At 62.8% G+C, this 26338-nt stretch overlaps 4 protein-coding genes across 5 annotated transcripts; 1 reads left to right on the top strand and 3 right to left on the bottom strand.

Moving 5' to 3' along the window:
* Positions 1–55: 55 nt before the first annotated feature.
* Positions 56–2649, top strand: CHLRE_17g705300v5 (uncharacterized protein). Of its 2 annotated transcripts, none has more exons than XM_043071984.1 (5): positions 56–360; positions 559–705; positions 945–1238; positions 1438–1539; positions 1726–2649. In XM_043071984.1, exons 2-5 carry the CDS (start codon positions 616–618, stop codon positions 2065–2067), a joined length of 828 nt encoding a protein of 275 aa, XP_042914443.1. In that variant the 5' UTR covers positions 56–360; positions 559–615; the 3' UTR covers positions 2068–2649. The 2 variants fall into 2 exon arrangements, with proteins under 2 accessions (XP_042914443.1, XP_042914442.1); XM_043071983.1 differs by having other exon boundaries at positions 195–360.
* A 477-nt stretch (positions 2650–3126) lies between these two features.
* On the bottom strand, positions 3127–11295 carry CHLRE_17g705250v5 (uncharacterized protein). The gene is made up of 13 exons (XM_043071982.1): positions 10777–11295; positions 10439–10530; positions 10062–10125; positions 9413–9709; positions 9056–9214; positions 8488–8719; positions 8157–8334; positions 7404–7628; positions 6565–7107; positions 6199–6373; positions 5631–5974; positions 5401–5484; positions 3127–5125 (listed from the first exon to the last, which is right to left on the bottom strand). Exons 1-13 carry the CDS (start codon positions 10826–10828, stop codon positions 4958–4960), a joined length of 2613 nt encoding a protein of 870 aa, XP_042914441.1. The 5' UTR covers positions 10829–11295; the 3' UTR covers positions 3127–4957.
* A 693-nt stretch (positions 11296–11988) lies between these two features.
* On the bottom strand, positions 11989–19995 carry CHLRE_17g705200v5 (uncharacterized protein). The gene is made up of 8 exons (XM_043071981.1): positions 19858–19995; positions 19472–19607; positions 18171–19216; positions 17816–17964; positions 17307–17574; positions 16883–17074; positions 14992–16675; positions 11989–14876 (listed from the first exon to the last, which is right to left on the bottom strand). The coding sequence occupies exons 2-8, from the start codon at positions 19581–19583 to the stop codon at positions 13498–13500; spliced, it is 4830 nt and encodes a 1609-aa protein (XP_042914440.1). The 5' UTR covers positions 19584–19607; positions 19858–19995; the 3' UTR covers positions 11989–13497.
* Positions 19996–20635: 640 nt separating this feature from the next.
* CHLRE_17g705150v5 (uncharacterized protein) lies at positions 20636–26135 on the bottom strand. Its single transcript, XM_043071980.1, has 7 exons — positions 25466–26135; positions 25072–25256; positions 23890–24848; positions 23412–23563; positions 22524–23127; positions 22050–22197; positions 20636–21856 (listed from the first exon to the last, which is right to left on the bottom strand). Exons 1-7 carry the CDS (start codon positions 25867–25869, stop codon positions 21303–21305), a joined length of 3006 nt encoding a protein of 1001 aa, XP_042914439.1. The 5' UTR covers positions 25870–26135; the 3' UTR covers positions 20636–21302.
* Between the last annotated feature and the right edge of the window lie 203 nt (positions 26136–26338).

The following is a 26338-nucleotide window of genomic DNA, read 5'->3' as shown; positions in this document are numbered from 1 at the left end:
AGCAAGTGTAGTGCAATATAGCATTTTACAAGCAGTCTGCTCTATTGATAATACTCATCACGCACACCATTTTTGGGTTCGTAGAGTGCATTCGCAAAGCGGGCGCTACTGGGCCCATCCCGCCCTACCTCACTTCCATAAAAGCCGGCATCGAGCCCATAGTTACTATCTCAAGCTCCGCCACAGGAGCTCTAGTGATACTCCAGCGACAACTTTAGGGAGGGTCTTCATCGCCACCACAATAACGGCTTTGACAGTTGCGACTTCTTTGCCGCCTTTCTCTACTTTCATCCTCCACATATATTATCCCCATTGAAATAGTCCGACCTACACGGACTAGCTTCGTTTTCTCTCGCCAAGGTGTGTTTTCTCTCGCCAAGGCTTGCTACTTCTGTGTCGCCAGCCCTGCGAGCAGCCATATGAACACCCTCGCATGCTAGTTTTGAGCTAACAAGTTGTACATATTAAGCTTTAGGTCACGACTATGAGCTACTTATAGACACCGCGCTACTCCCATGTTCATCTGCTCTTTGCCTTCTTTGCCTTGTCGCACCTCAGGCACGCCTGCAGTTTTCGTAACCGTCATACAGCGCCCAACTCGCTCCTAGATTCGAAATGGCACGCTCAGCAGTTTTCGCCGCCCTGGCTGTGGTCCTCATGGCCGTGGCATCAGAGGCGTCCTACTTAACAGGGACCAAGTTCCCGGTAAGAATGCTGTGATCGGGCCAAGTTGCGTGACGTTACAGCGGCGGTGAACGGCGGGAGGGCGGGGAAGTAGCCGGAGTTGGCAAGGGAGGCTTCCGGGAAGGTCCACCGTGGGAGCAAGCACGGTTACTAACGCCGCAGCAGTGGAGCTTCCGCTTGTAGCCCCTCCCCCTGTCCTCCCCTTTCCTCCTCTCATCCTTTCCCCTTCCCCGCCCCACCATCTTGTGCACCACTTGCAGTTTGAGAACTGCGTCCAAAACACCCAGTTCTCTCCTTACTATGCCACCCTGGTCTCCTACTCTGAGAACGCGGTTAAGCAGACCAGCCAGATCTGTCTTCAGCTGCACGTGGCGCCAACTTGCACCATTGGGCGCCGCGATGGCAAGCCCACGCGCTGCTGCAACACCGCCATCAACAAGCTGAAGCTGTTCCCGGCCTTTGACTGCCGCGGCTCGATCGCCAGCGCCACCATTGCCAACAAGACCGTCACCAGCATCTACTGGGAGGAGCATGAGGGCTTTGACATTGTCAAGGTGGGGCGCGCCGCCAGGCACTTGTGGGCGAGGAGGGCACTGGGGGGCGGGTAGTGAGAAGGGCAGAGGGCAGCAGCTGGGGCCCCACCTGGACCTCATTCTGAGCAGTGCCAGCTTCTCACCGGACGCCTTTGTTGCGGGCGTGCTGCGCTCTGACCCTACCCTGCTCTTTGCCTACCGCCTTCTGTGGGACGCACAGGTGACCCCGCTGATGGAGTGGCTGTCCAGCCCCGCCGCCGTGGACAACCAGGTCATCTGCCTCAACCTGCGCAACCCCTGCTGGACCATGGCCATGCTCTCGGTAGGTGCCAGCGGCGCCAGCCAGCCAGCCAGGAAGATGCCCAGCACGGAACCCCAACCCCAGGCATCAACCCCTACCCTACGCTAGCCTGGCCACCGCCGTAGAATGCGACCGCCAGGCTGCCAAGGTGCTTGCATGTTCCCCTGACGCCCTCTTTGTGTCCCCTTCTGTGCTACTCCCATGCAGTTTGACAAGGAGGTGCTGGAGTACGCCCTGTACGACAAGAAGGTCGACAACTACGAGTGCTGCCCTGTGGGCCTGATGGATGTGACCTATGAGCCATTCAAGGGCACCCTGACCTCGGGCCCCAGCGGCAGCGTGCAAATTGAGCCCGCCATGTCTGGCAGCCCCAAGCCCTCCCCCGTGCCCAAGCCCTCTCCCTCTCCCTCCCCCGTGCCCAAGCCCTCTCCCTCTCCCTCTCCCTCCCCCGCGCCCAAGCCCTCTCCCTCGCCCAACAAGAAGGGCAAGTCGCCCAAGCCCGCACCCTCGCCCAAGGTCAAGAAGTCACCTAAGCCCAGCCGGGGTTGATGAGTTGAGCTTAAATGAAAAGAGCTCAATACGTAAGGCTCAGTGTGTATAGGCCTTGTCTGCAGTGAGCTACAGTATGGCATGTGGGTGGGAATGAGCGTGTAGGCGCCTGCGTCTGCGCGCTTGCGCATGCATACGCCGATGGGCCTAGGGGCGTGCCATGCCCCTTGCAGGCTGCATTCGGTGTTAGTGGCGGGTATAAGGGGGCGGATCAATGTGCAAGTACAAACCTTAGGGCACTAGCTGCCAGCGACACATTGATACACTCCTCATAGAACTTCAAATTGATTCAACTAGCGCATTCACTAGTTATTGCCGGAGTCGGCCTACGCTAGCTCTAGTAGGCTTGCGACTGTGGTACGTGGCAGGACACGGTAGGACACGCACGGAAGTCAAGGCCGCATGCCTGAAGGCGGCATACCTAGCTAGCATTTTGTGGAGCTCAGCCATGGAAGAGCGGAGCGGCCAGGGGAATAGATGCGGGAAATCGACCACGGAGTGGATCGCCAAGGCGGCCTCATAAGTTGCGAGCCCGGCATTGGAAAGCTGAATGAGCCACAGCAGTGTAAAGCATCGTTGCTCATGCTGACCTTGCCGCCCGGCCCCATTGCAATGTGGGCCGTTTCGAGTCGGGTGAGGGCGGGGACAGGAAGGGCCGACGCGGCTTGCATTGGTTACAAGAGGGACCTGCTGACGCAGTTCACAAGCCAGGCCCCGGCCTCACACAGCTTCCCCCGGGATTTCGTCAGCCGCAGGGTCCCGGTCATACCATGCTGTCTGGGCGGTCGTGCTGCTCTCCCTCTCAAGGAGTCAAGGGCACTGTGGGGGGCGCCCCGCGCCCATGCCACGTTGGTGCATATATCTGAGGTTTCGATACTACCACGTGGCATGTTCCTCATTACATCGTTACTCGTACGTTCCGGCCGTTCCGTTTGTGCATACCGGTATGTCATCCCTACCTGCCCCTGCCACCTTTCTCCTAGCTGAGCTTGGGACACGTGACACCTGGCTGACAGAGCCCAGGCATCAGACGGACCCCGGCAGATGGCGGCCATGTCCACGAGGTGGGGATGTTGACAAGCAGCCTAAGCTTCGGCCTCAGACGGGGTGGCATATGCCATGTGCAGTTTGGGACCCGCCGCGCGTGTCCCTGTTGACTTCCATTCACGTGCGCCACTAGTGCCATGCCCCGTTTGGGGCGGCCAACCAATCTACTTCGGTAGTGGGGCGGAGGCACCGCACTCCCCGGAGTAGTTGCAAGCACGCAGGACACGTCTGCCAATGCATCCGCACCACTCACTAAATAACGTCCAACTGGTGTTGGCGCGCGCACACACAAGTACACATGTCACAATACCCAAGCCAAGCACTTATACCCGCCACCTCAGAAGTCTATGGCTTCGGCCCCAAATGGCTGGCATGCTTTCGTTTGCCTTCCGACCACAGCCCGCCCTCTGCACCACCCGCTGGAATATGCGCACCGTACTCCGTCAACCCGCCAAGTCCACTTCTCAAACGGATGCCCTCAGTGCGCGGCTCCGAAGTCCCCCGCATAACCAAACAATTGCGCATTTTGAGGAATTGTGCTGCGTGATTGTTGTGCTCGCAGCGCATAATGCTGCAGCCCACGCCATTACGTCAGTAGTCGATCATCAGAATCTCTGCTGCCCGGCTGTCCGCCCCGAGGCACCGGGACCGTGCAAGGCAGTGGGTCTGGGCAGGACAGCATGAACGCAAGCATGCCCACAGAATGCAGGAGAGAAACGAATGCAAGCCCACTTCCTGAGAAGCTGAAGGGAGCGCTCCCACACCGCAGACTGGCATGACCGTACACAATCCGCACATAATACACCAGGCAACCAGCGGTACACGGGCTTGAGTAGCACGGCGCCAGAGTGGAAAACAAACGTAGTTGGCGTTCTAAGTCATTGCCAATGCCACACTTTGACCGTACACAAGTGCCAGGCCAAGGTGCCTTGACGGGCTGACGTGCGCACGGACAATTGCATGCAGCGAATTCATTTGGCCGTGTGGCGGTAGTAACCATCTAACGGCAAAAACATGTCAACAAACGCGAATTTGTCGTCAAGGAAGAAATAGGTATCCACCGTGTGGTCACGCCAACATCGTTTTGACTCCTCACAGCTGTTTGCAGCAAACACGGCAAACTCGTAATGTTCTTCGTAAGGCATGATAATCAGCCATGCTCCATGTAACCCTGACATTCATGGTCACCCGGTGCCCCTGCACACACTTCGTCCTCACTAAATTCGGCGCACAAGCTTTGCCCTCGCGCATGAGCACAAAGGACACAGCTTCGACTTCAGCTAATGGTGAAACCTCTGTGCTGTTATCAAAGCACGAGGATAGGACCTATATCACAACCGGTATGCTCAACAGAAATGCACCAGCGCATAATCCTGACAACCGAAACATGATGAGCCTAGCGAGCCCATACTGTGGCTACGATGCGCGCGCACACTCATGTTCCCATCCCGCAGTATCCTCCTCAAAACGAAGATGACATCCGATCATTAACTCCGACAGATCCCAGGCGTTGAAACGCACAATTATATGCATGTCGAAATGTGCATTTCCGGCAGGGGCTGCTGTACTCCTCCGACCCCTTGCCGCTATTTGTCATCCTGCTGCCTAGGCGGCGGTCACATGCTCGAGCACACACTCGAGCTGTCACGTTGTGAATATTGCGGAGTGAGATGCCGCAATCTCCTGTTCGGCCTCAGTCAACGCTCCGGTTAGTCAGTTGCGATTGTCAATGGGCGCCCGCCCTCGCACGCTGCGATGAATAACACCGATGCAACCATTAGGTCTGTGCTCCTCCAGACCTGAACGATCCCGCCCTTCCCAGAAAATCCCGTACATTTCCGCGCTAGTGGCCGGCGCGCAGCGCTCGGTTGCCGCCAATGTTGATGACCAATGACACCTGGTACAAACTGAGCAGCTGCCGGGCGGCGCTCACAAAGCCGCACATCTGGCTCCGGTCGCCGGCACACGCCATGTTGCACTGCGCCGCGGCAACTGCGCCGTACATGGTCGCCTGCAGCCATGCCGTGACGCCATGCAATAAGTTGTGTGACACCGCCATGGAAGAAGTTAGCACTGGCTGGGCTGTTACGCTATGCAATACACGGCCTGCATTCGCGTCCTTGGTCGCGAGTTGCGGCTCATGCTGAAGGACCACTTTCCTGCGCATCCCTCCAATACCTGGCGAGAATCCCGCATACGACGTCGTCCACGCCGTCTCCATGCAAACCCTCCAATTTGAACTCGTTCCACTGAACCCGCCGTACCAACAGTCGCCGTCACTCCTACCTGTGTGCCGTTGTTGCCGCCGAAGCACACCGAGCCCTGCATCCCGAAATAGCCCAGGCTGTTCTTCAGCGCCAGGCCGGCGCACTGTGGCCAGGGGTACACGAAAAACAGCAGAAAGGCGAAGATGAGTCAGCTGTTTGATCAGGGGTCTAGCATTGTGGGTGCGCCAGGCAATGCCTGCTGCATTTCAACAGCTCCTAATGGCCCCCGACACAAAGAAGGTTACCCACTCGCTCAATGCTAATTGCCTTGTCGGAGACCGACAATCGCCACGGCAGGGCGCGCATGCCGACGTTGTCGATGTAGCAACCCAAAAAGCTCCATGGCCCCGAGCCCACGCCCGTGTTGTTGCCGCCGCTTGGGGTGCCCGAAGATTTTGGTGGCTGCGGTGAGGGTGGCGGCGGCGAGCGTGGCGGCGAGGATCGCTGCGTGGGTGGCGGCGGTGGCGGCGAGGGCTTGATCTCCGGGAGGGAGCCACCCAGTGCGAACAAAGCATCCACGAGTGTGTAGAAGCCGTCGGAGCCGGGGGTGCCGCGAGGGATGCTGGCGCGGGCCTTCGCAATGGTGAGCGACACTGTGTGGGAGGGTAGGCAGGTGTGGCGCGGTGGCGAGGTAAGAGGTACAAGGTTAGTGTGCATACCGTAATGCGCTTTGTGAGGCTGCTGCCTGTGCAGCACTAACCAGCCGCGCTGCATTCGCCGTGCGCCGTGCGTCGACACGTTGATCCACTTGCGCCACGCACGCAAGGGCACAACCGCACAGCAGCTGCACGCGTGCGTTTCCTGGACCCATTCTTACCGACGTCCAGGTCAAACTCCTTGGGTTTCTGGCCCTGCAGGAACTGCACGTAGGCGCCTGCCGCCAGCTCGGCGTTGTTGATGTCGCTGCGCGGCTCCGTCACCACGCTGATGGTCCCCGGCTGCACCGAAGGGGTGGCGGGGGGCGCGAAGAAAATGCCGAACGGGCCGGACACCTGCGGCACCAGGAACACCGCATATGCATCAAGAGTAAACTGCTGTAGAGCTGTTGTGCCGTAACGCAGAGCACGGGGCGAAAGTGCAACGCGCACAGCCAGACACAGACAGACCCGGCAACCCCACCGGAATATGCCGTGAGCGGGACCGCAAGGCATGTACCGTAGTAGCCCTTCTTTGCCGGACGTACCGCGTTAATGGGATAGATGCTGGTCAGGCTACTGTTGGCGGCAGCAACATCAAGCAGCCGCCGCCGCTGCGAGCGCTGTGGCATTCCCAGCCCACGAAGTAGCGATGCAATGCCGCTGACTGCGTTTCCTCCCACATCGCTGTTGGCCATCGCATCCGCATCCGCGTCTGCACGCCACCAGCTTGGCCCCACAGGCACAATAGACGCAACCTCGGCTGCGCTTCGGCGTGAGCTAGGTGGAGGGGGTTTCTTCCTCTTCTGAGTGGTGGTGGTGGTGTCAGTGGGGGTGGCGGCCGGCGGCGGTGGCTTATTCTTCCGCCGCCCAGTGGCGGGAGGTGGCGGCGACGGGTCATCAAGCGTGACCACCTCAACATCAGGACTGCCGTTGCCGCTGGTGCTGCCGCCGCTTGTTCCGGTGCCCCCAGTCCCGCTGCTGGTACCGCCGCCACCATCACTGCCTCCCGTGTCAGCCCGCACCGCGGTGGGGTTGGGTCCCAGGAACATGACGCCGCCTGCTGCATTGAGGTAGTCCCGCATTGCGTTCTGCACACAGGCACGAGAACGAAACGTTGGGGCATGTCAGCGCGCCCCAGAACCCGCTCACGGGCCTCACAGCCATCCCCACATCCCGTACTCGCAAGGGCCAACATCCCCTTAACCTCCCGCTCTTGTGCGTATGCATCGTCCGGTTTGCTTCCTACTCTTATCAGTCTCGTGGGAATGGCGCAAATAGCCCCGCTTCCCTGCCTCCCTCCCTCCTTTCCTCCCCTTCCTGCTCCTCCTCTTCCCGCCCATCCTCCTCCCGCTCCTCCTCCTCCTCCTTTCCTCCAAGCCCTCACCGCCATGGCTGGGTCGGTGTAGGCCGGGTCCTCGGGTCCCACAATGTACAGATGCTCCGGCGGCCGCTTGCCCTGGCCCACCGTGCCCTTGATGTTGCGGATAAACAGGTCGGGCGAGGTGACGTAGGAGGGCATGTCCTGCTCGGCAGGCGTCAGGAACAGCCCGGGCCGTTGCGCGGACAGCCAGCGCGCCAGCGGCAGGTAGCGCTCGTGGCTCACGCGCACCTGCAACGGGAGGGAGAGGTCAGGCGGCGGGGGAGGAGGGGGTTGGAGGGGTGGAGGGGGAGGAGGGGGTTGGAGGGGGCCACGTGGTGGACCGGCAGAGCGGGACCAGGAAAGGTGAAGACATAAGGGTAGGAAGGGCGGCGGTGACGGGGCTAGGCCCGGCGGTCAAGCACGCCGCTTCTCAAAACGTGCGACGAGGCCACCTCAACTTGCTTCTTTACGTTTGTGCCCCACTCAGTCCCCACTCCGCTCCCTGCCCCAGCCATTCCCGAGCCGCAAAACGCGCTTGCACACATACAGTCCGTGTTTCCTTGCCTTTTGCTCACACACACACACACACACACACACACACACACACACACACACACCACACACACACACACACACACACACACACACACACACACACACGCATGCATACACACGCACGTAAATGCCCAACGTGCACATTACACACACACACACACACACACACACACACACACACACACACACACACACGGGGGGTGCCCGCGCCCTCTCGCTCACCCGCACAGCCCCTGTCTTGACCCAGTACCACGCCGCCCACAGCGCCCCCTGCAGCACCAGCAGGTCCAGGCCCTTGGCCGTCTGGTTGAGCTGCGTGGCGCTGGCGCCCAGCGCCCCGCCGCAGCAGTGCTGCAGCATGTTCTCTGAGGCCAGAGCCACCGCCGCGCCCCGGTTGACACTGCAGGCAGGAGGGGCAGCCGACACGGCGGGACCGGGTTGGGCGGACTTCCAGCTTTGGAGAGGGATTGCGCACACCAACCCCCCGTGCGCGTCATCCAAAGGCTGGCTGATTGTGCTTTCCAAGCGTCAGCGCAAGGCTCCGGCCTCTCACCGTGTGGCGGCAATGACAGTCTGGTCAATGTCGCTGTTGGCGATGGGGAACGAGCGTTTGGTCATGATGATGGACACAGTCGGCTCCACCAACTGAAACGACACCACGCCAGTGGCGATTGCCAGCCAGTCGGGCGACGCGCCCTTGGGCAGGAAGGGCGGGTTCACAGCCGGCACCGCCACCGGGGAACTGGGCGGCGAGGGTGGCGGCAGCGCTACCGGCGTCGGCGTGTCTGTGGGTCACGAAAGGACGGCGGCGGGGGCGGACGGAAGTAGGCCGCGGCGTCAGCGGGCTGCTTCCCTTCTACGTCCAGCATGAACGGCCGCCCCCTTTCTAGCCTCCTGGGACGCTGCCGTTGTTCCGGTCGTTCCACCCGTTTTGAGGCATGCAGACATTTACGCCTGTTCCACCGACAGGTCTCACACCCAACCCATGTCTCTTTCCGCCGCGCTCACTTCTCCACACCCTCCTCCCCTCCCCTCCCCTCCCCTCCCCTCCCGCACCCTCTACACCTTCAACCAGCACCGTTCTACTCCTGGCCCCGGCCCCCGGACCCCCGCCCCCGCACCTGACGCCCAGATGAACTGGATGCTGGCAATGACGTATTCCATGCTGCCGATGGGCTGCTGCACCGTGAGGCGCACACCCGCCCACAGCGGGAAAGCCGCCGGCCGCTTGACCTCCACTGGATAGCCGGTGCACACAGGCAGCCCGATCTTGGTGTCGCCTGCGGATTGGGGAGACAGCCGTGGGTGCTGGGCAGCGCCAGGCCACCAGGCCATTCCACGGGACCAGCCCTCGGCCTCATCACGCTGTTATCGTTTGGCGCCTGCTTTCTTCCTGCAGGCCCCCGTGCGTCCTTTCTTTTGCAGTTCGGGTCACACCCACAGGCTAAGCCCCTGTCCCGCGTGCCCGCCCCACCCACCGATGATCTGACGTACGGCTCGCATGGATTCAAACATGTTGTCATCCGAGCAGCACACCGTGGCGCTCTGCAGCGAGCCCGGCCCTTTGTCGTTGAACTTCCCCAGCTGTGAAGTGTCCAGTTTGGCCGCCGTGGTGGGCAGCGTGGTGAGGGCATTGCGCCGGCCCGCCACGCGATTCAGAAGCGCGAAGCGGGCGCCCGGCGGAGAGGGGTAGTCGTTGTAGTAGAGCGCGAGTTCGTACACGCCACGTGGGTAGTACGTCTGCGACGTCTTGTCCACGTACGCGTCTGTGAAGGCTGTTGTGCGAGAGAGAGACTGTGTGTGTATGTGTGTGTGTGTGTGTGTGTGTGTGTGTGTGTGTGTGTGTGTGTGTGTGTGTGTGTGTGTGTGTGTGTGTGTGTGTGTGTGTGTGTGTGTGTGTGTGTGTGTGTGTGTGTGTGTGTGTGTGTGTGTGTACGGGTGTGTGCATCGGGAGGGCGTGGGGAGGACGAGGTTGAGAAGGCATGGCGTGCAATGGCATGAAGTGGCGTGGCTGGAACCCGATGGACCCACACCGTGTCTTCAGGCTGACTGCAGCCGTCAATCATGCGCATCGGTGCGATGTCAACGCAGTCCTGCCCCGCCCTGTCCATCCCCATTTGGCCGCACCTAGGTCAATGCCCTTCACTGAGCCGAGCGCCGTGAAGTCACGAATGCCACCGAAGATAACATCCTGTATGGGTGTGGGGTCCAGGGTTAGTCAGTGTGTTGTCGTGCGGTCGTCCAGCAGAACACTCGGGACGAATCGACGAGCCCCGTGTGTGCAGGCCAGGGGCTGAGGTGCGACAGCCCGCGCCGCACCCCTGGTTCGTGTCGTCGACCATAGCTGGCCCGGCAGGGCAAGGGCCCCCTGACAGCTCCAATGACCAAAAAGGTTGCCCTGGCCCACAGTCGGATGTAAACATACCCCGCTAACGCGGCCAACCCGGGTGCCCGCCTGGCCGCCCGCAAGTACATGCAGGGATGCCAGCACGCTCCCATCACACCTCTATGGTAGGAGCGGTGAACGGATTAGCCAGCTGTTGAGGGTAACCTCCGCATATTGCATCAGTGTACGCCAGCAAGACCTCGGTGCCCCCTGCGAACGTAAGGTGGGCTGAGCCATTGATGCGACCCCTGCTCGTCCGACTTCAGTCGCCAGAAGTTGGTCATCTGCCCGACACATTTCTAATTTGAAGCTTTGATTGTGCATGCAATGCGCTGTCAGGCGTGACGCTAGGGGCCACCGAAAAGTGGCACCAGCGCCGTGCCCGGCACCCGTTTGCGGCTGTCAGGGATACCCGGTTGCTGATACCGATCACCTTGAAACGCATGTTCTACCCACCCAGCTTTCTGCGCTCAAACGACTGCACGCCAAGAGCTGGCTCCAAGCGCATCGGCTCCAGTCCAAATCCACATGGCAGCAAGAACGCGAGATACAGTAGCTGTAATCTAGCACGTTGAAGGGCGATGCCGCTAGGGGCCATCGGTTTAACTCCTTCCTGGTTCGCAACCTAGTAGAGCCCTACATCCGCGTTTAGGTCACGCATATGGTATATGGCTATCAGGCCTCTGATTAGATGCAAGGGCGCTGCGGGCTCGTCGGGTGGTGGGCCGCTTGAAATACTACTAGCTGGTGCGGCGTTGACTTGTAGACAGCATACGTATTATTGCAGTGCGCCCGTAGACAAGGCCAAGAGGTCAAATGGCATGAAATAGCTTCAGGAGTTACCCGACACTAACTTGCGACCAAGCCAGTCTGTGGGTGTGCGTGTGCACACTAGGTGTGTGCGTAATTGACTATGCAGTCACAGATAGAGTGTGGTCTTTGCGTAGCTCGGAAAGGAGCCGCTAAGTGATTCGGCGATCGACGGGGTAGGTGATGATATGTGATCGATTGCGACGGCTCGCCTCCAGCGAGAACTAACCAACGCAGGAAACCCCTCAGGGGTTGTCACGCCAGACAGTGCCATACCACTAGAGCATGAAACGAAGGGGATGGGGACTTCGACTGGGAGGCGGGGATAGGCGGGGACTGGGGGGGCCCGGCACCCCAAGTGGCACCCCTGCTATAGACGCCCGTAGGCGCTGGCCGGCGCTGGTTGACGCCAGGCCAGTGTCGGCGGTGCCAATGAGATAGGCTGGATGATACACTCCTGTCTGGCGCACATGCTCAGGGGGGCACGTGCTCATGGGGCTCACTGGCCGTCTGCCCCGGGGGTGGTCTGGGATGCCGGTGGTCTGGTGGAGGGTGCTGTGAGGCCGACTGGCCGCGGCCAGCCTACCTGTGGCGCCCCCTCCCGCCCTCCAGCCGTCCCGGTGCCCACCCAGGCCACCCAGCAGTGCTCGTATCTTGTAGATGCCCTCAGGCACCCGGCATCTACACATGCGTAGATGACCCTGACCGCGGCATCTACACTTAAGCCCCCAAGCCCCCCATAACGTCTACGCTTCCCCCATTTTTGCGCCAAAACCGGCCAAAACGTCTACACCTGCGTAGATGCGCGGCACCCAAACCCAAAATTTTTCTCCGCCTTCGGCGGATTTTGGGCAGATTTCTACTGTGTAGATGGAAGATACGAGCACTGCCACCCAGCCTTGCTGGGAGGTTGGGACGCCCTGAAGACCTGAAGTAAGCTTTTGTCCAGATGTCCTCAGCAGTCCGCACCCTCACCTCGAGTCGTGGGCTCGTGGCCCTCCTGCCAAGCCGGCAAGCCTCCGGGCTGGCCTGCCCACGTGTCCGCTGCCTCCCCTGGTGTGAGGCAGAGTCCCGCATGGCTTGCTGCCACATTGCCACAAAACAACAATCTAGGAACCTGTACGTAGCGGCAACCAGCCATGTGGCCAGCCGCGTTGCGCAATCACCATGCATTATGTTTGGATTGACACGTGAGGCACGAGCAGCACTTGATTAACTTGGTGCTGGGACTGCCCCCTCTGTAACATCCGCATTCATTAACTTGGCATGTGTTGATGTGCAAACGCATCACACATGGCCGCATACACAGCCTGACTAACCCGCACGGCCGCACCTACCACACAAGGTCGCAAGCACAAGGGGCAGAGTTCCGTGCAATCTCAGTGTTACAGACACCGCGGCCTTGTCATCTCTCCTGGTCTCGGAGTTAACAGCCCTCAGGCACCCCCCTCGTCCACGCGCAGCGCCCCACCCGCACGGAGCGGCCACCGTCCAGTAGCTGGCATCATTATTGAAGACAGCCGCGCCTTCAGCTCCTGCTGCACTTATCCTGTCATGCCTCATGCAGTCGCAAATCAAGCGTGTCCGCTGGAGTGCTAGGTCCAGCATCACAATCATAGGGTACTTCCCAAAAGCAGCATTAGCTTACGGCACCACATTTAAGGACATACAAACCGCACCTAGGCTAACCACCACAACGCAGGAAACTTCCACATATCTAGGTAGAGCTCCACACGTGTTCATGTCTTCCCGCGCCGGCAGTGTGTGATTGCAGCCAGCCATGTACGGTTGCGTACATCTCAATGGCTGCGCGTCACCCTCCCATGTCTCTGGCCTGTTATCGCATGTAGCACGTGTTCCTCTCACAGGGCCTATTTTTATAAAATCCAGATTCCTGTCCACACTTCTGCAGGAGCCCAAGTCTAACGCCTGCGCGCCATCAACTGGTAGATTTGCACGTGAGCGGAGCTTGCTGTTTGCTCACAGTCACAGTGGGCATCTCTGCACACGTCAGTTCCATCATGCATTGCGCATGCTCCCTCAATGCAAGCACCTGCCCTGAAACTGCTCTGCTTCCACCGTCCATCTCCTCAAGGACCGCCACAACCCAAATCAAAAACCGTAAACGAATAACAACGATGTCAAAAAAGACCCAACGCACGCAGCAAATCAATGCGCAGCCTGCATGACACTGCATGACCACCTGCTTATGCGAAACAACACACATGAACACATATTAATTGCCATTCAACGCGAGCACGGGCGTACCGCGTGTCTTTCTCCTACAATCTCTGAGCGCATGACCTGCATCTCTTCTATCTTGGTCCCTTGCATATGTATCCGCGCCTGGCTCCACGCGCTGCCGCCTCAGGCCTCGTCATCGCCTCCAACCGCTTCTGCCGCCCAAGACTCAGAAGCCACAGCCGCTTGCGCCTTGGCACTCTGCAGGCTGCGCCGCTGCTGGCTGTTGGGAGGCGATGGCGCGCGGGACGTCGCCACTGCCGCGGGCGCCCCACCCGTGGCGTTGGCGTTGGTGGGGCTGGGCGAGGACGAGGCCGGCACCGCAGCCGTTGGGGGCGGCGGAGACGCTGACGGCGACGGCGTGGCGACGGCCGGGCTGGACGCTGTCTGACTCGGCGATGGCGCGGGCAGCGGTGGCGAGCTGATGGCGGGGCTGGGCACTGCCGGCAGCTGCGCAGGCGAGGAGGTCGCGGTGGGAGAGGGAGAGGGGGACGCAGCTTGGGGCGGCGATGGCACCGGCGGCGGTAGCGAGGACGGTAGCGGGGATGCCACCAGTGGCGATGGCGACGGCACCGGCGACGGTAGCGGGGATGCCACCGGCGACGGCGTCGCCGGGACCGGCAGGGGCGGCGAGGGTGGTGACGGAGACGGAGGCGACGGAGGCTGCGGAGCGAACACCAGAGGAGGTGCGCTCAGCTTGGCGACCGCCGCCCTGGGCGGTGGTGGGGATACTGGTGTGCGTGGCGCCGGGCTGGGCGGCTCCGGGCTGGGCGGCTCCGGACTGGGCGGCTCCGGGCTGGGTGGCTCCGGGCTGGGCGGCTCCGGGCTGGGCGGCTCCGGGCTGGGCGGCTCCGGGCTGGGTGGCTCCGGGCTGGGCGGCTCCGGGCTGGGCGGCTCCGGGCTGGGCGGCTCCGGGCTGGGCGGCTCCGGGCTGGGCGGCTCCGGACTGGGCGGCTCCGGGCTGGGCGGCTCCGGGCTGGGCGGCTCCGGGCTGGGCGGCGACGGCGAGGGAGGCACCGGGCTGGGTGGCTCCGGAGACGGCGACAGCTCGGGATTGCTTAGTTCGGGACTGGCCGGCACAACTTGTGCGGGGGAAGGCGACGGATCGGGGGATGGCGACGAAGACGAAGATGGGGATGGCGAAGAAGGCGACGGCACTGACAGCACAGGAGGAAGAGGCCCGCCGTAAACAGGGCTGGGCGGCGCTGGACTGGGAGGTGAAGGGCTGGGCGGCTTGGCAGCCGGTGGCTTGGGGCTGGGAGGCCGCCGCGGCGGCTTGGGGCTGGGCGGCTTAGGGCTTGGGGGCGGCGAGGGCGAGGGAGGTGAGGGCGGAGAGGGGGAAGCGGGCGATGGTGGCATCAGGGTGCCGGGTGCCGCAGGGCCCGGAGGCGCAGGAGAGGGGGGCGCGGGAGGCGCTGGCGGAGCAGGTGGCGGGCTTGGCGGCGAGGGCGGAGGCCGCGGGGGCATTGGGGGCGGTGGCGGCGGTGCGATGCACACGGGTGCACCTGCGGGGAGACACACATGCGGGCGTAGAGAAAACGTTGGTATGCGTCCCAGGAAGGCGCATGCCTGCAGTAGCGCACATCAACGTCACGGCAGCTCGCACGCAGGAAAACTCACCAATCGCCGAGAACGCTGCAGGGCCGCCGGGGTCAGATGTGGCCCAAACCACGGCGCCAGCCTTGTTCTGCACGTACGCGCGGCCATCGTCGCGCACATTGAGTGCGAACGGGCCATTCGCGGCGCCCGCCGCGCCACCGCCGTAAACGCCGCCTTGCAGCCCACCGTTAGGAGCCGTATTCCGTACCGCCGCCACGCGCCAGCCGGTGGCGCTCTTGGCGTCGCGCCGGTACCAAACCAGACCCAGGGTTCCGTTGAGCCAGAGCTTCAGAACCACGGGTCCGGCCGCCGCCGCCACACCTGTCGTGTTGCTTGCCCACTGTACGGCGGGAGCCGCCGCCGGCTGCGACGTTTGGAGGTTGTACAGCACCAGGTTGCCGTCGTCCTGCACGACAAGGCGGTACTTGCCGGAAGGCGATGTCAGGCCGTTGCAGGACGCCAAGGATCCGGGCTGTAGCGTGCCGTTCAGGAGCGAGGCGTTGAGCGCGGTGAGGTAGCAGGAGCTGCTACTACCGTTGGCGGCGGCGGCAGCCGGGCAGGAAAGCAGCGGCGGCTGCGGCACAGTATTCGTGCTACAGCCGTCGTTGTAGGCCGCCGTGAGGCACAGGCCAGGCCAGGCAAACGGCGGCGGCGAAGGCGGCGGCGGCGGAGCGGTAGGGCTCGACGGCCTGGCTGGGCTTGCGGGCAACGGCGGCGGGCGGTTCGGCGCCAGCTCGTACACAGACGGCGCCAGCGGAATGAGGGGCAGCACGGGCCCAGCCGGCGGCGGCAGCGGCGGCGCCGGGGCCAGCGGTGGCCGCTGGGGCGCCAGCGGTGGTGCGTCGGGCGGCGCGTCAGGGGCATCCGGCGGCGGCGCGCCGGGTGGCGGGACGTCCGGCGGCGCGTTCGGGGTGTCCGGCGGCTGCAGTGGGTTGAAGGGCGGCGTGGGCGGCTCAGGCGGCGAGGGCGCGTTGGGGGTCTTGGGCGGCCGCGCCTTGGGCGGCGGCGAAGGTGGTTGCGGTGAAGGCGATGGCGGCGGGGGAGGAGGAGGCGGCGGCGGCGGGGGAGGCGGGGACTCCAGGGGAGGCGGCGACTCCGGCGTAGTTGGGGGCGGCGAGTCCGTAAGCGAAGGCTCAGCCACCGGCGATGGCGCATCTGGCGGCTGCACCACACCATCGGTGCAATCCGGGTCGTCCATGTCGATCAGGCCGTCGCAGTCGTCATCCAGGCCGTCCCCACACTCCGTCTCCACGTCACCGCTGTAGCGGCACAGCACCACCTGCGCGCCGCCACCAGCTGCCGCCGCCGCGGCGGCGCCGGCGCCCGACGGCGCCTTGCGCGTCACCGACAGCAGCAGCGTGTCGTTGCGCCAAACCTCGCCCTCCGCCAGCGCCGCCAGGCGCACCGTAACGGTCGCGTCGTTGGGATCGGATCCAGGGTACCAATAGATCAGCACACGATCCGTGAGCTCGTCGGGCAGCTCGTCGTACACGGATCCGCCGGCACGGTAGCTGACCCACAGCGTCGTGCCCACACCGCCGTCGTCGACGCCGGCCCAGGCCGCCTCCACGCGAAGCACGGCGCCGCTGCGAACGCGTGCGGGCGCCGCGTCACGCCCCAGGCCGCTGACCAGCGTGTAGCGGTTGGCAACGCCGGGCGAGAGGTCCCAGTCGCCCAGCAGCGCTGTGGGGTCGTCCCAGCCCACCTGCACATCATTACACCAGGACACGTCTCAGTTCTGAAACTTGTTTGTTGGATAGCAGTGTTGGATAGCAAGCGACAAAGCAGTCGCACTGCATTGAGCACCGCCTAGTAAAACAGGGAAGGTGCCCGCAGTGGCCCCAGCACACGCAAGGCACTGCATGCGCCACACCCGCACCCAACAACCCGCGCCCGCCCACCCGGCACGCACCTGCCAGTTGTGTGGGGCGTTGAAGCAGCGCGGCGTGCAGCAGTAGCCCATGGTGCACGAGTCGTCGCAGTAGGCGCTGCCGCAGCCCAGCGATGTGGCGTGGTGCAGGTAGTAGTTGTGACCCAGCTCGTGAAGCCAGCCCTGGGGCCGGTCCCAGTGGTCGCCGCTCACCCAGGCGTAGCTGAACACGCCCTGTGGCAAGGTCAGGAGTGAGAGCGGGAAAGAGCAGGAAATAATTTGTCGGCTACCCAATGCTGGGCTAGCACGCATTCGACGTTAAAGTGTTAAGCTGATGGTATCAACAAATCACCTCGGCGAGTAACTGCATTAGCTAGCATGATTGTGTAGCTATTCGAATGCATTTGAAAGCTGCAAACACATGATTTGACTCAACAAGGCAAAAATGACGCGGATGCGCATTTACCTGCGAGTAAACGGCGGTGCCGTCCATGTTCTGCTCGCCGGCGGCGTTGTACGCGGGTCCCAGCACCCCCATGCCGCTCCAGGCGCAATCCGGGTCGCCGGCCGTCATCCAGTTGGCTTTGCCGGGTGAGGTGATGATCACACGGTGGCGGTAGCTCGAGATGTCGATGTCTTGGCCGTACGCCCACTCCTCCGCAGCCCACTGCCAGCCCACATAGTCATTCTCGAAGCAGGAGGAAGTGGACCAGGCCAGGTCCCACGTTGAACCGCTGCGGGAAAGTGCGCGTGTTCGTGTCAGGTGATTTGGAAGTTGTAGTTGGGAGTCAGGTCCGTGTCAGGGTGAGTTGGAAGTTGTACACAGTTGTAGGGGGTGGGGTTGCAGGGGGTATGGATGAGCCGGGATCCATGCCCCGGAAAGGCATCGGGCAGGTTCGAGCCGCAGGTAGCATCAACATATCTTCTGGATAGCACAGGCAGATACAACCCTGCACTCTGCAGGCCCTTACTTACTCGCAGTCCAGATCCACGGGGCCCACAATCAGCACGTTATCGCGGCTGAAGGTGGCCTGTGTGTTGGAGCAAGACGACATGTACCGCTGCACGCTCATGTCGGCCTCCGAGCTGGGCTCGGCGGTGCCGAACAGGCGCGCCTCCAGCTCCTGCAGACATATCGACAAACATTGTATCCATTTTGGCAAGGTGGTTTCATACCGTATACTGGGAACATTTCGCACGATACCGTAACGCTGAATGCGCAAAATCTGACCTGGAAACAGACGGCGCGCTGACCTGCTCTCACTCTTGAGCCGAGCACCCCGCACACACTCGAGAACACCTACTCGCCCCTTCCATGCGGCCCACTCACCTCCACTGTCATGGCGGGTCCGTAGCCGCACATGTTGGTGATGAAGATGACGGTGGAGACGTCATCCATGCGCAGCCGGTTCGTGTTGTACACAAACTGGTGCGCGCCGCTCGTGTCGCCAGAGCGACTGGCAGTGGTGCTGCTGCTACCTGACAGGTAGTACTTCGGCTTGGTTTGCGTGGGCAGCAGCCGCCACGACAGCACTGTCAGTCGGTCTACAAAACTGTCATCTTCAACCGCACCACTGACAGCACCATCGGTGCTGGTGCTACTACTGCCAACGCTATCGCTACTGCTACTCCCGCCGTCCAGGGTTGCCCCAGGGTCAACTTCCTGCTGCTGCCGGCGGCGGCGTTGCTGCCGATGCCGCCGCAGCCACTCTAGGTCTAACCTGGCGGCGGCAGCATCCTCCGGCTGCTGCTCGGAAGTGCCGCTGCTGCCGCTGCTGCTGCCGGTGGAAGCGCCGTCTACGCCGTGCCTCTCCTGCTGCAGCGTGGCATTGCTCGCACCCGGTTCAAGCGTGGCCTGCGGCTTGGCTCTATGGCGCGATCCCGCCGGCCCCATTCGCCGGTCATGCAGCTTCGCCAGTGCCTCCTCCACTCCCGACGCCTGTGACCCCTGCCGCTGCTGCTGCCGAGGCTTCCGTAGCTGTGAAGTGCCGGAGCCTTCAACCATCGAGCCTGAGCCCACGCCGGCCGCCCCGGCCTCGAGGTTTGCTATGTGCTGCGGCGCCTCGCCGGCATCCGCACTACCGCTGCCACCGTTTCCGCCCTCCGCCACCTGCGCCGCTGCGTGCAGCGCACGTCGCCGCCGAGCTGAGCTGCCAACTACCTGCGCTCCGTTGTCGGTTGCATCGCCAACCAACACCTGGACCTCCATGGGCGCGCCCGAGCCCAGCCGGTCAGGCGGCTGCGTGCCATCGGGAAAACGCAGCGGCCAGACCTCCCGCACGCCCGTCCGCAGGATGTAATGCGTATTGTCGGCTGCAGGCACGCCACTGCCACGCTCTCCCGCAGGTATATCGATGTCAATCACAATGAGGTGGCCTGAGCAAAGGTGTGAGTGCAGAGAGACACCAGGGGGGAGGGGCATTAGGGCGGGGTTACGAGGCGCCAGTGCGAGCGGGGGTCCAGGTTTGGCCCGTTGAAACTCCTTCTACGGGAGTTATGCAGGGCGCGCGCGCGCCGAGGCCTTGCGTTTGCACTGCATCGTTCCCACTTTGGCCAGCACTCAGTACGAGACGGGCCCGCCAGTTGTCGCACTCGACCAGGTGCGAAGCGACGAATGAGCGGCCCACCTACCTCGCAGCGTGACAGTGTCTTGTGCCTGGCACCAGAGAATGTCATGCCAGACCAATATCTGGAGCGCCACCAGCAACAAGAGGCTGGTGGAGCCCGTTTTCCGGGCCCTCATCGTGAGCCCGACGTCCCCAGCACCCTGCGTTTAGTTGGATATAGATTCAAATTGTAATCTAATATATGCATAGCCCGTGGGCGGGTGCTACGGAGCCATTCCAGGGCCGCAACAAAAGAACATGCTCAGCGCGCATAGTGTCGCAGCCCTTCTAGCGGCAGCCAAGGCACTAAGCTATCAGTAGATGGGGTCGTAGAGCTTGCTCACATTCAAAACTTCAGCGTGCTCGCTAAACGGCGTTCGCCTCCGCCCAAGCGTTTCGGCACGAACTCACCGCATCTCTGCAATGACTAGCGTCTTGCCCAGATGATTAATGGCGACCGAAGAGGCTTTGGCCACAGCACTCGTCACAGTGTATCCAATCCTTGCGAGCGCACAGCAGGCGCCGATAAACGAACAAGAACTAGCCTATAACAATGCCGTATAATTCTGCAAAGCTTTCTATTACATTGGTGGACGCGCTCTGAGACCGGCCGCTCAAGCCGTACTTTTCCTCCGACTTCCAGAGGGCGAGGCTCTGTGTCTCGCAGGCACAGTTATAAATACAACGCTCCTTCAAACATCGGGCAAGACGGCATTTGGTTTCGTAGAAGTGCCTGAGGGGTGATGCAATCACGGTTGGCGTGCGGGTCCGCAGAACGCTTTCGCGCCCATGAATTGCAGCCTTGCGCAGTTCGATCAATGCAAACAAGCGCCCATGTGTGCACTTCGGGACCAGATTGGCATGACTCCGACGAGGGAAAATTCGCCAGCCATGTGACCGACAACGGCTGCTGTGCTACTGTCGCTGCCGCTGCCTGCCCCGCCAGGCACCAGCGTCACCCTTGGGCAGTTTCTACCCATAATACATGGAATGGATTCAGTGTTTTTTGTGCTTGCCTTGGGTACTACATGTATCGACACGCCATTCCAATGAGCCTGCCCCCGCCCGCCACGACTATTCCGTTGCCCGTTGGGCTTCCCGCCAGCTCTCTTCCAGCCCCTGCAGTCTGTTTCTGGTGTTGATCTCTCTCTCGAGCTGCCATAGCCCCCCATCCAAACACAAGGCACCTTTTTCTTCATATTTACAATGCAGGATGCGCCGGTGTCCCATGAACGCCAGGCCGCTCGTCTGGGTTCGGTTGCGCCAGCTCCCCTCTGCATTGTCTTACTATGTCATCCTGCGTGGTCCCTTGTAAGTCATAACAAGGAGGTGGCTGCCTTAGGGAGGCAGGAAAAGGGCTCCCGGGTCGTTATCAACCCAGCCACCTTGACGCGGGCGCCTACCAAGCACACGCCTCTATGTTGGGGGCCTTTGGCATCCCCGCAAATCCGGACGTGGCCGGTTGGGTGGGGTGCACAGTCCGTGCTAACCCGCAGCTAACAAACTAGTCACGTCACTCGCCGCCAATCGACACGTGCACCCTCAGCCCCACGCCCTGCTAGCGCCGTTCAGGCTCTCAGCCCGGCCCCGCCGCCGCCGGCGCAAAGCCATGGCTTGCTTTTCGGGCAACCTCGCGAAAGTCAATTGTCCATGGACGTGCGAAGGCACTTCTCGCTCCGCCCGAATTTTCCCCGCCGCCTATAAGTCATAAAAATCGGTCGCATTCACAAGTGCTGTCCAATCAGATGCTACCTGCCCCTACCTGAACACACGTGCTTGCCGCATGCATACAGCGCAGCATGCTTTGCAGCAACTCTCTCAGCCTCTCTGCCGCTCGGTCACCCCTGACCACAAACTCACACAAACACATGCCCCTTACACTCGTCACCAGACTGCTGCCGTTCCAGCCTCTCCAGGGCTTCCACACACATCATGTCAAAAACGGCATCACTGTCCACGTCCCCGATGCCGTACCCCACACCGCTGGTGACTCCGTTCGGCGTGATCCCCGCACCCAGTTCCGCTCCCTGACCACCCACGCCAATTCCCTCATCCATGGCGTTCCCATTGCCAGGGCCGTTGCCAGCAGTCCTCGCACCCCAGGGCGCCGTTGCCGCCCTCGGTGCTGCTGCAGGCGCACACGGGGGGCCAACCCGTTCAAACTGCAGAGCCGAAGGGCGCAACTGCGGCTGCGGCGCCGCAGGCGCGGCCAGCCCGGGTTCCGGTCCCAGTGGCCGCGCAGGTCCGCAAATTTGTTGCGGCGGCGCGGGCGGCGCGGGCGGCGGGGACGGCGTGTCCTTGGGCCTGCAGGCCTCCCACACGTCGGCCGGCAGCGGCATGGCTGCTGAGCGGAAGTCGCGGCAGTCAGGGTCGTGGCAGCGCTGGCACCAGGTGCCGCCGCGCAGGTCCACTGGGCAGAGGGGAACAGCAGGGACGGTGTGTTGTTGCGCGGGAGAGAAGGGCAGGAGCGAGGCACAGAGGTGATTGGCTATGCCCCCATGCCCCACACACGCTCACATGACCAGTACAAAGCGCCCGACCACCACCCGCCCACGCCGCCAGCCCCTCCGCCCCGGTACGCACGCACGCACGCAGCCACGCACCCAGGTAGTAGATGCCATTTGAGCGGTGCGGGCGGCCCACGTTGGCGCACCAGCGGTTGTCGCGCACACCCAGCAGCAGCGTGGCGGCGCCGCCGCCTGTTGAGTCAGCGTGGTGCTGCCAGCTACGCACGCGGCCCTGCACGCCGCCCTATGTATTGTGCATGTGTTAAAGAGCACAAGGAAAACATAGCATTGTTATTGTGCATGTGTGTGCATAGGCGCACGCGTGTTGATGTTGCACAAGGGCAGAGAGTGGACGCCGGGCACGCGCGTGTGGGCGTGCATGTGAGCGTGTATGTGCGGGAGGGCGGGTACGTTGCGGCAAGGAGTGATCCTCGGTAGACACGTGTGCGGCTCTGACTGGCAGTGACTCGGGCATAGGTAGGGACTGAACCTTGCGTGTCTAGGCGCCCAGGATTGCGAGGCCCAAGCATGCATCTGAAACTCATGCGCAGGTTCTAACCACGCACGCACCTCTTTACACACCGACTCAATGAAGCGCTCCACCTCCGGGAAGGGTGAGGCGCCATAATGGAACGCCTCACCCGGCCCGCGCCGCCACTCCCCACCGCCGCCGCCACCACCTCCGCCACCGCCACGGCCTCCCCGACCAAGGCCAGGCAGCGGCAGCCGCGGTATCCCGGACCACGCATCGCCAGTGGCGCCTTGCGCCGCCGCGCCACCCGCTGCATCCGCAGCCGCGGCAGCTGCGTTGGCGTTGGCATGGAACGTGTTCAGCCCAGCGCCGCCATGGGAGGCTGCGGAGTCGTCATACATGGTCAACGTGCGGTCAACGCGGCCGACCGTGGTGACCAGCGTGGCGAAGAACACCTCCTCTGCAATCTCCCTCTCCACCTGCGGCGGCAGTAGCGCAGAGCCGACACCGCCACTGATGGCGGTGCTGCTGGTGGTGGTGGTGGTGCTGCTACTGCCGCGGGCGCCGGCAGAAGGGGCCTTGTGGACGGTTGCGGTCGCGAGGAGGCCGCGACGCCGCAGCAGTGACGCCACGGCGTGCCGCGGTGTGGCTCGCAGCGCGGCGGTCTTGCCGGCCTTGCAGCTTAGGTACAGGCGGAAGGCCCTGTGTGTGAGCATGCAGCCGGGAAGCAGAGGATGGGGTTGCGGGGAGCGGGTTACTGTGAGGGCGGCTGTCAGGGTCTTGGCTGAGGCCGTGTGGACGTTATCTCTCACGCCCACCGCAAGCACCACACGGGGCGAAGCCATGCTAGTACGGCAGTAACACACACACCTCACAAGTTGAAGCAGTTCTCCCCTGTATCATACAGCTCCTGTGCACCTAGTGCCACCAAGCCCTTTGGACTACTAAGGGTGGAGTAACTCCGTGTGCAGGCCAGGCCGCCGCACCTGTTACGCGTGTACACGGCCGGGTCGATGAACAAGGTGGGCGGTGCGGCGGGGTCGGCGCAGCGCCGCACGAAGAAAGGCGCAAAGCGCTGCGGGTCTGCGGCGATGCGGTCAAACAGGCGCCGGACGAAGGCGTTGACGTGGAAGTTGTCCTGTGTGGCCACGGCGTCGGAGTCCGGGTTACGGCAGTCACGACGGGATGTTTAGCGAAGGTTACCGCACAGAAAACCTGAACTTACAACTTCGCCTGGCTCGCCCTCTCAACATTGGTACAGCGTTCGCCTTTTAAGGAAGTGACTCAGCTGATCTGTTCGTTACGCAGCGTCCAACAGCGTTTTGCAGCGAAATGCAACAAGCCTGTGATCAGACCAGCTTTCCACTCCTCGCCCTTCTCGCTCCTCGCCGTTTTTCGCCGCCTCCTCCATCGACCCCTCCTCCTGCCCCGACCACGTGCCCATCCGCACCCCATCCCCCGCACCTTGAAGGCGCAGTGCGGTATCCGCACGATCAGGTGCCGCGACCACTTGGCCTCAGTGGTGCTGCACAGCTCCCACGCCCAGGGGCACTCCACCCGCCCCGCGTGAGGCGGCGCCACCGGAGCCGCCGAGCCGCCCTGCGCCGCACCAGTGCCGCTGGGGTCCACCACCGTGACCGGCTGCGCGACTGCGTCTGCCGGGTAGTCCAGATTAGCAGTGGCAGTGGCAGCAGCAGTGTCTGGTGCTGACACTGGCGACGCCGTTCCCGCAGATAGGGCTGTGTCCTGCCCTGCCGCAGTGCCAGCATGTGCCGCTGCCATGGCTTCCAAGGCCGTCAAGGCCGGCTGACACGCACTGGAGGAGGGAGTGGCGGCACCAGTGGCAACCGCCGCAGGACCCGAGTGCAGGCGCACCTCTGCCATGTCTGTTTTCATGTCGGTGACCTGCCCTTCCCCTGCAGACACGGCGCCGGCTCCTGGCGCAGCGCCTGTCGCAGTCGTGCTTGCCCACCGTGCTGTGTCTCCCACCGCAACTACTGCTGCTACTGCTGCTGTTGCGCCGCTCGCTGCCACAGCCGTTGCAGCTGCCTCTGTGCCTGCAACCTGCTGCGTTGTCGGTGCAGACTCAGGGCTAGAAGAGGGCCCGGTCTTGCTGCCAAGGACTGCCACATCTCGCCCAGCACCGCCGTCGTCTGCTGTCTCCACCGCGCCTGCACCAGTCCCAGGTTGGGCTCCGGCTCCTCCTTCGGCTGCGGCTCCCACGGCCAAGGCGCTGACCCCGTCTTTCTGGCTGGCTGTGGCTGCACCTGCTACTGCTGCGCCCCCGCCCCCGACCCCGCTGCCCAGCAGCGGCAGCCTCACGCGGCAGCTGCTGGCCAGCTCCTCCGCCACCAGGTCCAGCAGCAGGTCCACCAGGCTGTCGCCGCACACGCCCGGGTTGAGCGCGGGCACGTACTCCAGGTCTGTGAGGGCAGGTGACCATTGTGTGGCGGCGCGCACAGCGCACTGGTGATGGGGTGCACTGGGGCGGAGGAGATGAAGAGCGCGGAAGAGCTGGGACCGTGTGGCGCAGATGTGGCACAGGCAGCACGCAACATTTCACATAAACGATCAGCGTGACACACGGTCGGTGGGTTAACCACCCACCCTGCCCTACCCCAGCCCCACCCTTCGAACCCAGCCTACCAAAGTACAAGTGGCAGGGGGCGCCCTCTCGTATGATCTCATACAGATGCAGCCCGCAGGCGCCGGCTGTCCCCTGCTGCTGCCCCAGGGGCGCGGCGGGCTCCACCTCCTCCGCCCACAGGCGGGACGGCGAGGTGACCAGGAAGCGACGCTTGCCGTCCGCACTCAGCTCCCTGCCAAACACCCTGGATGGCAGGGCCGTGGCGGGGCGAAAAGGAGGCGCGGCAAGGAGTTGAGGAATAAGCAGCCGAGTGCCAGGGGAGTTGCATGGCTGTCCGGGTGCAGGTGCACGTAAAGCGGGATGACAGCACAGTCACAGGCTGCTGCGGACTGCGGTGCCCAGCTACGTTTGTGCCTGCCCCGGCCTGCCCGGGGGCTGCGCCCGCACACTTGCCTGAGCGCTGGGGCGAGGTCTGCGCCCTGGGCGTCCAAGAACTCAAAGGCCTGCTGCTGAAGACGGAAGTCGCCACGCGGGGCACCGCCGCGGACTGCTAGCGGCGCCAACCGGGGACACCTCGCGGCACCCTGGTCTGCGCTTAGGAGCGCGCTGTGCGCCTCAGCGCCGGCAGCAGCGCCGGCAGCAGCGCCGGCAGCAGTCCTAGCCGGCGACGTCAACACAGGTTCAGCTGCATTTACCGAGATGCTGTCATCCCCAGCAGCAGCCGCAGGATGGGTCGTTCCCGGTACTGACGGTGTGGCTACCAGGGGCCCATCAGCGGGTGCTGCGCGCGAGGTCGCCACGAGTGACGCCGCGCGGGCGGGCAGCGAGGCACCGCTCTTGCCGATGTCGTCGTGCATACCCGCGACTGCAGGTGCTGGAGCTTTGTTTGATGCGCCATAGAAGCTGGAATGCTGCTTTGGCTGAGGCCGAGTCGACTTCGGCAACTCAGCGACAGCTCCATCGACAGCTTCCTGCGCAGGCGGGCGTTTTACGCCACTAAGTGCAGTAACATACTTCTCAGGCTTTGAGCGACTGGATTCAGCCTGCCCAGCAGCCGCGCGTTGTTTGCCGGCAAGTTTAGCGAGAAACTCTTGGTGGTGCGGCGGTGGCGGTGGAAAGACAGGCTTGGATGAACGCATAATTGCAATAAACTCTCGTTCACAAGACGCGCTGCATGCTCAAGCACTTTGCGCGGTCCGAATGGTGCGTCCGCGGATCCAGAGTCCCACATACGGTACCCACCATTCGCGGCGCGGTCAGGATGGGGCGTGTGGTTTTTAGTGCCCCGTGCCTGGCTACGGTCTGAGCGGCCACCTTCACCCAGGA

This window comes from Chlamydomonas reinhardtii, chromosome 17, assembly GCF_000002595.2.
Source record: "Chlamydomonas reinhardtii strain CC-503 cw92 mt+ chromosome 17, whole genome shotgun sequence".
Lineage (NCBI taxonomy): Eukaryota > Viridiplantae > Chlorophyta > Chlorophyceae > Chlamydomonadales > Chlamydomonadaceae > Chlamydomonas > Chlamydomonas reinhardtii.
Note: the sequence above shows the minus strand (reverse complement) of the source record. Positions and strands in the feature narration are given on the sequence as shown.

Coding starts and splice junctions, on each gene's coding strand:
- CHLRE_17g705300v5 (XM_043071984.1), top strand. CDS start 616: ATGGCACGCTCAGCAGTTTTCGCCGCCCTGGCTGTGGTCCTCATGGCC. Junction 706..944: donor TAACAGGGACCAAGTTCCCG/GTAAGAATGCTG, acceptor CACCACTTGCAG/TTTGAGAACTGCGTCCAAAA. Junction 1,540..1,725: donor GGACCATGGCCATGCTCTCG/GTAGGTGCCAGC, acceptor ACTCCCATGCAG/TTTGACAAGGAGGTGCTGGA.
- CHLRE_17g705250v5 (XM_043071982.1), bottom strand. CDS start 10,828: ATGCGCTTGGAGCCAGCTCTTGGCGTGCAGTCGTTTGAGCGCAGAAAG. Junction 8,720..9,055: donor CCAGTTCATCTGGGCGTCAG/GTGCGGGGGCGG, acceptor CGTGACCCACAG/ACACGCCGACGCCGGTAGCG. Junction 6,374..6,564: donor GCATCTATCCCATTAACGCG/GTACGTCCGGCA, acceptor CTGGTGCCGCAG/GTGTCCGGCCCGTTCGGCAT.
- CHLRE_17g705200v5 (XM_043071981.1), bottom strand. CDS start 19,583: ATGAGGGCCCGGAAAACGGGCTCCACCAGCCTCTTGTTGCTGGTGGCG. Junction 17,965..18,170: donor GACCCGCCATGACAGTGGAG/GTGAGTGGGCCG, acceptor ATATGTCTGCAG/GAGCTGGAGGCGCGCCTGTT. Junction 14,877..14,991: donor TGCAGCGTTCTCGGCGATTG/GTGAGTTTTCCT, acceptor GTCTCCCCGCAG/GTGCACCCGTGTGCATCGCA.
- CHLRE_17g705150v5 (XM_043071980.1), bottom strand. CDS start 25,869: ATGCACGACGACATCGGCAAGAGCGGTGCCTCGCTGCCCGCCCGCGCG. Junction 23,564..23,889: donor TACCGCACTGCGCCTTCAAG/GTGCGGGGGATG, acceptor GTGGCCACACAG/GACAACTTCCACGTCAACGC. Junction 21,857..22,049: donor AAATGGCATCTACTACCTGG/GTGCGTGGCTGC, acceptor CCCTCTGCCCAG/TGGACCTGCGCGGCGGCACC.